Source organism: Poromitra crassiceps (assembly GCF_964638095.1).
Source record: "Poromitra crassiceps genome assembly, chromosome: 1".
Classification (NCBI taxonomy): domain Eukaryota; kingdom Metazoa; phylum Chordata; class Actinopteri; order Beryciformes; family Melamphaidae; genus Poromitra; species Poromitra crassiceps.
In genome coordinates, this window is record NC_139623.1 from 111,852,222 (window position 1) to 111,859,313 (window position 7,092).

At 46.4% G+C, this 7,092-nt stretch overlaps 1 protein-coding gene across 1 annotated transcript in view; it reads left to right on the forward strand.

Moving 5' to 3' along the window:
- Window positions 1-7,092, forward strand: part of scap (SREBF chaperone) — a 115,114-nt gene that overhangs the window by 43,803 nt on the left and 64,219 nt on the right. The window contains exon 5 of the mRNA XM_083634307.1: window positions 2,411-2,631. Coding sequence (XP_083490433.1) covers window positions 2,411-2,631 — 221 coding nt within the window. The remainder of the gene's footprint in view (window positions 1-2,410; window positions 2,632-7,092) is intronic.

Here is a 7,092-nt window from a genome sequence, read left to right on the forward strand (position 1 = left end):
TAGTGGAAATTCTAATTGGCTGGTAACTTTAAAATATAGCAGCCATATTGGCAGGTGGTCAAAAAAGTTAATTTCAAGCCCTGAGAGCAGGTGGTGACATAGGAGTGAGTGAGAAAAGGATGAAATATTGGTGGTTAAGACTGAATAATGACATCACAACTGTTAATTTAAAATGAGTTATTCCTCTAAACGTGGCTTCAAATGCACCAAATTCTTCACGCTGGCGCCATTCGGCCCTCAGCAAAACCTGGTAGCGAGGACATTTTTTGTGGCCCTCTCTATCATCAAAGTTATTTACCCATCCATGGGTTACGGCATGACAATATTTGTTCGGCCCCCGGCAACAATCTGGGTTTCTCATGTGGCCCCCCATGAAAAATAATTGCCCACCCCTGCACCAGAGGCTCACTGGATCAAGCTCCTTGAATAGCGTGTGAAATTATCCATTGGTCTCTCTTTTGAGTAGCCAGTCCTTCACTCACAGAAGTTTAGCCTTTTCAGCTTCTGTTTTTTCCTCCAGCCAGTGCCAGAAGAAAAAGCAATACAACATGTCCAAATTGATTATTACACAGAGAGAAAATGATATGCAATAAGATACAAGGATTACCATGACACTTCCTACTTGATACAATGTAGCGAGAACAATGAGTCCTGGTTGCTGCACTAGCCCCTCCTCTGGTCCATTGGGCCGTCTGCCAGTGAAATTCCTTGCCGTCAGGTCAAAAGAAGCGGCTGGCAACTGCACATGTACCGGAGGAAGCATGTGCTAGTCTACAACTCTCCCCAGATTGGCAGAGGGGGTGGAGCAACGACCGGGACAACAGGGGGATTTGCCAAGAACAATTGGGATGAAAATGGGAGGGAAATAAAAAAGTATACACACGGCACAATCAGGGCAGGAAGCTAGTGCTGTGGTGGTATGCAGTAGGCGACAAATGACGCTAAACTCTGCCAACTCTTCCACAAAGGGCTGCATATCCCGCCTGCACAACTTGGTGACAAGTTAAATGACACCATAGTATGTTGATGGATTCCAATATTCACTAGTATTCATCAATATTCACTGTTTTATATTATCAACCAGAATAAGGTTTTTAGTGTAGAATCAGACTTGTAAATTAAGGCTGGTTATCAACTGGACAAACTTACCAGCCACATGCACAATTGAACATGCCATTAGTATTGCTTTCCCAGGCTAATGGTTGGAGCAAGAAACTGTTTCTTCTCCAGCCACAGTGGCTTTTAATTCATCAGTAGCCACTTTGACTGGTTTACTCTTTTCTCCATGTCAAATGAAATCTTCCTCCCGCTCTCATGGACTATTTTGGCCATGGGTTTCATACACTTTCTGTCGTGAAACATTTAAAAGCAGAAATCCTATCAGATGGGCGACCCTGGGACAAAATCTTATCAAATGGAGGTCCGTGGTCTACTTTGTGTCAGTTTAGGGGTCCTTGACGTGAAAACGTTTGCGAACCACTGCCCTAGACAAATACATAGTAAGTAAGCTTACCGGTGAAAATTCACAAGCTTTCGGCCGGTGACTGCCCTGCTATTGCACAGACCCAGGTACTTTTGTTAAAGCTTGTTCTGTCTCTGTCCACCGATGTATCTTCACAAGAGTTCAAAATCAATCCAAGAAACAAGCATGACCTTGGCCCACACTGGACAAAAACATAATCAAATGAATCCATGCCCTTGAGCCAGAAAAAAAAGTATGTCATTGCCAACAGCACATGATGGATCCATAGTGAGTTTGAAGGTCTTGTTGGTTGGTGAGCACGTGAGCAGCTGTACGTCCTATCCTGCCCGCACTGTGTGAGCGTTGATACAAGCTCCAAGGTTTAGGACTGTTTGTTCATCTGCTTCCAAACTGTGGAGGGGAACTGATCTTTGTCTTCACTTGAGTGTTGAATTAATCAAATGCTATTTCCCTTGTAATTATGCAATATAGTTGTCGATATCTCTTCCTGTTCAAATAGTATTATGCTAGTACTGATAATTACAAACACTTCAGCCTGCTATCGGCCTGATACCAGTATCGGTTCACCACTACCACTAACCCTTTTTCTGTCTTATCCAACTTTTTACATCATATCTCTTTATCTCCTTTGCAAATGTGTTTCCTCTGTTTTTTATATGGTTTTATATGACTTTGTTTTGTCATTTTTTTGTCATTTGTTTAGTTTCCATTTTCCCTTGTATTTTGTTTGATTTCGGAACCCAGAGTAGCTGTTGCAAATTGTAACTCCAAACTCTCTCCTGTCCTTCCCTACCCTTCCCTTCTCTTCTCATCTTTTCTCCTCCCACCTTCTTTCCTCTCTTCCTCCCCTCTCCTCCACTCCTCTTCCTTCTTGCCCTCTTTGCCCCCCCCCCCCCCCCCCCCCCCCCTTCCCTTCTCCTCTCCTAGCTCCGGGGTTCGCAGTCTGGAGACACTGTGTCTCCAGGTAACGGACCTGTTGCCGGGCTTACGGCGGATGCATTCGGTGCTGCCGGAGCACAGCTGCCTGCTCGTCTCCCCCGGCAACTACTGGCAGAACCAGCGGGAGCTGTTCGACTCGGACCCCGACCTCCTCAAGACCATCCAGAAACATGAGCCCAAAGGCCTGCACACCTCTGCCACCCTGAGAGGTAAACATGAGCCCAAAGGCCTGCACACCTCTGCCACCCTGAGAGGTAAACATGAGCCCAAAGGCCTGCACACCTCTGCCACCCTGAGAGGTAAACATGAGCCCAAAGGCCTGCACACCTCTGCCACCCTGAGAGGTAAACATGAGCCCAAAGGCCTGCACACCTCTGCCACCCTGAGAGGTAAACATGAGCCCAAAGGCCTGCACACCTCTGCCACCCTGAGAGGTAAACATGAGCCCAAAGGCCTGCACACCTCTGCCACCCTGAGAGGTAAACATGAGCCCAAAGGCCTGCACACCTCTGCCACCCTGAGAGGTAAACATGAGCCCAAAGGCCTGCACACCTCTGCCACCCTGAGAGGTGAGGATATACAGTATGTGTGGTGACCCGCAGAGGCCCTTCACATGGCGCTGCTACACATTGTTGGCATTGAGCAAAAGGAGGTTGAAAATTAGTTTTGCAGGTATTTTGAGATTTTGAGTGATTTGGTTACTTTCATCTCCGTAGTACATCATGGTGAATAATTATTCTCATAAAACAAAAGGGAAAGTATCTATTTTTTATGGTTTTGGTGGAATGCCACTGTAGAAAAAATTGCGGAATGTTTAAAGTCATTTTTCTCAAGTTTGACTATTTAGACACATAACAGATTCATGTATTTATAACTTTTGATCTGAGAGAGCTATCGCAGTCATTCAAAAAGTTATATATAGGCCAGGGGAGACTTTCTAATTTATGGAAATGTCAAAAAATGAAAATGTCAAATTGAAGGGTTTTTGCAGACCACCACACACACACACACACACACACACAAATACATTGTGTGGCATCCCGGTGGCTCACTAGTAGAGTGCGTACCACTAAAGCTTCTGGCATACTCTTCGCGCACGCGCTGGAGGCGGGGCTCCGAGGAGGGCGCGCGCACTCTGCGCGGGCCAAAACAGAACATACAGTACTCAGTGCGCAGCTCCAGGCTCCAGGCAGTCTGAATGAAATTGAATGTAACGTTCCCAATTCTATGTATTAAATTATAAAAAACGACCCTCAACATTTGGGAAGGCTAAGCCACACAACTAGTTCGTTATAATCGAACGCCATGCTTCAAAGGCAACTTTACGACGGTGAGGACTCAATCACAGCAGATATCCACTGATAGCCTACCACGGAGATCTCACAGGCACAGGCAGCAAAACCCGACGCGCTGATAGAAAAATCTCCATGGACGCGCCGCGCTGCGCTCAGGCCTCGCCCCCCGACACGCCCCGTGCGAGGACGTCATAATCGCCGTGCGCCCTATGCGCTTGGCTGGGCGCGAAGAGTATGCCACAAGCTTAAGGCAGACCAGGGTGCACGGTGGCGCAGTGGTAGCGCTGTCGCCTCACAGCTAGAAGGTCCTGGGTTCGATTCCCACCTGGGACGCTGTGAGCGCTGAAAGAGTGCATGCCCATCCGCATGTCCTCGAGTGCCCACCGCCCGGGTGGGGTCGTCAAAAAGGGCTTTTCTGTGTGGAGTTTGCATGTTCTCCCCATGCCCCCTGGGGGTTTCCTTCATATAGGAGCCCCTCACCAAAACATGCAATATCCTGGTCGCTGAAGTGCTGCCTCCTCTGGTCGTTCGGGGCACCTGTTCGGAGGGAGGGGAACTCGTTGGAATAGCGTGATCCTCCCACGTGCTACAGTATGTCCTACCGGTGAAGCTTCCCCTGTCAGGTGAAAAGAAGCGGCTGGCTTGCAAACATGGAGCCAGTTTTGGCTCTTCCCAGATCGCCAGAGGGTGGAGCAGCAACCAGGATAAATAAATTAAATTAGCACTAACTCTCACCTTTTTATCCTAAAAAATAGGATAAAAAACAGGGGGGGGGGAGACAAGCAGACCGGATCATCAATAAGATGATCCGCTCAGGAAGTAGAGCAGGTCGTCCACTAATCAGAAGGTCGATCCCCGGCTCCTCCAGTCCGCATGTCGAAGTGTCCTTAGGCAAGACACTGAACCCCAAATTGCTCCCGATGACTGTGCCAGCACCCTGCGTGGCAGCTTGCCGCCTTCGGTGTGTGAATGGGTGAATATAGGCACATTGTAAAGCGCTTTGGATAAATAAATATATGTGCTATATAAATGCAGTCCATTTACCATTTAATCATGGACTCAACCAACTCCACGATAAGGAGCATACAGGAGATTAAAGACAGTATCCAGAAGGGATGCACGATAATTATCGGACCGATAAATTATCTGCCGATATGGCCATTTTGCGTTATTATTTATTATTCGTTAGCATTAGCTCGTAGCGCGGCCTACACGTCAGGCTCGTCCGTTTGGCAGACAAACTGATTGTGCCATTTACAGTCTGTGGCTTGTGATCAAACAGCCCCGCAAAAGCACTTTATACTCACAGAGCTGGCGTACACTTATAGAAGCTAATGGAAACCCCTTTACCCGAAATGAAACATCCAGGGATTGTGTATTTAGCTCCAAAAAACAACTCACTACGTTAAGCTAACCGTGCTAGCCGGGAGTCCCACTATAAGCCAAAGGGACTTTGGAGTTGAGCTAACGCTAGCTGCTGGACAGAGCCATCTAACAGAGCCAATAATAAGGAAAACAAATGCGCAGTCGCGCACATTAGGCTACATAAAAACATCAGTCAACATCACATAGTGTCTTTTCTTTAATCTGGTGGCAGCATTTTTCAGTAAAAAGTGAAACGACACAGATGGTTTATAGTGCCTGCACCATTCATTGGGCCCAGGCTACAATTCACTGAGAACTGGAACCAATGCAAAATTTTAACAGGTCAGTAACATGACAATAAGAGTCTAAATTACTGTGCCTTTTGTCATTGTGTTTTATCTGCAGACTAAGCAGTCATTGGCTTCTATACAAGACTTTATTTTTGTATTGAATATAATTGAGTGATACACTTTATTAAAACAACCATATTATATCAGAAGTTTTCTTTGTTTTGCGTTCACAGTGATGTCAGTTAGATTTGGTTAGGTCAGAGCTATATGCTCACTACATCTGCCTTTTTTTAACCCCAGGTGTGCATAAAATACAGGTTAAAAACAAAAAATTATATATATATTTTTATTATAATAATTATCGGTTATCGTATCGGTTATCGGCTAGGAGAAGCAGATATTTATCGGTTATCGTATCGGTTGAAAAAATCCATATCGTGCATCCCTAGTATCCAGTATACCCAGAAGGAAGTCGATGAAATGAAAGTCAATGTATCTAAAGTACTTGTCAACCACAACACTCTGGAAGCGGGTATGCAAACCATCTGTGAAGGTCTTGTTGCACTAGAAAATACGCGAGAGCTGGTCCGAGACGGAAAATAAAGTACATAACATAATCTCTCAAAAACTAAAGCTAGATGCTGGAGCCATGCCCATTGAAAGAGCTCACTGTAGCAGTAAACAAGATCACAGAGCCGACAAGTACTGGCCTATAGTGGTCAAATCCCTTAACTTCAAGGACAGATAATTGGTTTTACTGAAGCAAAAGGAGTTGAAGAGGACTGCCCCTGGGGTATACATTGGCGAGGACTTTTCTGAGACTGTCAGAGCAAAAAGTAGGGAACTACTACCTAAACTGAAAGGAGCACGTGACCGAGCAGAAATAGCCTACCTCGTCCCAACCGATGACGTCATAACCAGCTGGACAATGCTAGCCTATAGTCAATATGACATCATCGAACAAGTGCGACATCACTAAGCAGGAATGAGAGATGAGTTATGACATCACCAGTGATGTCATACCCCGATGCCAGCCAGGCTATATAAGCAGCGCACACTCACGGTTCGCACAAGAACGTGGTTCTCTCAAGAACAGTGTTCAAGGCTGCTAGACTTACCACAGCACAGAGTTCGAGATCCAATGGTCAAACGTAAGCTCCATGCCAGCGATGATACGGAAGAAGATCCAGGAGGCTGATCAGGAAAGACAAAACGGGCATAATGGCAAGGTGCAAAGTGGCAACCAGTCAATACTACATCAGATGATGAGGCATTCAGCTGCTCTCCTCATAGTAGTACCCCAAGCCGATGTATAGGCCCAGACAAAGCACTTGGAAGTGCTCTAGGACCAGACCATCTGGTTCAAGAGCGGGTAAGTAGGTGGGACCTTGACTACATTCTGACAGACATATCTGAGACAATGCAAGCTAACCAAACCCACTGAGAAAGACCGCGAGCATGAGCTTCAGCAGACCAGAGACCGCGAGTTCCACAAGGAACATCAGCGGACCACCTCTCTAACGAATCTAAGAAATGAGGACTTTGGTGGCAATCGATCATCCCTGGCTGCCTTACAACCAGCCAGGTCCTGGTTGCTGGCTGCCTTACAACCAGCCAGGTCCTGCCAGACCTCTATAGGGGTTGATCAACAGAAAAGGGTTTCAACTTCAAGATTCTCCGCCTGTCTTGCTGAGTCAGCAGTCTTCCATGGTTGGAGAGG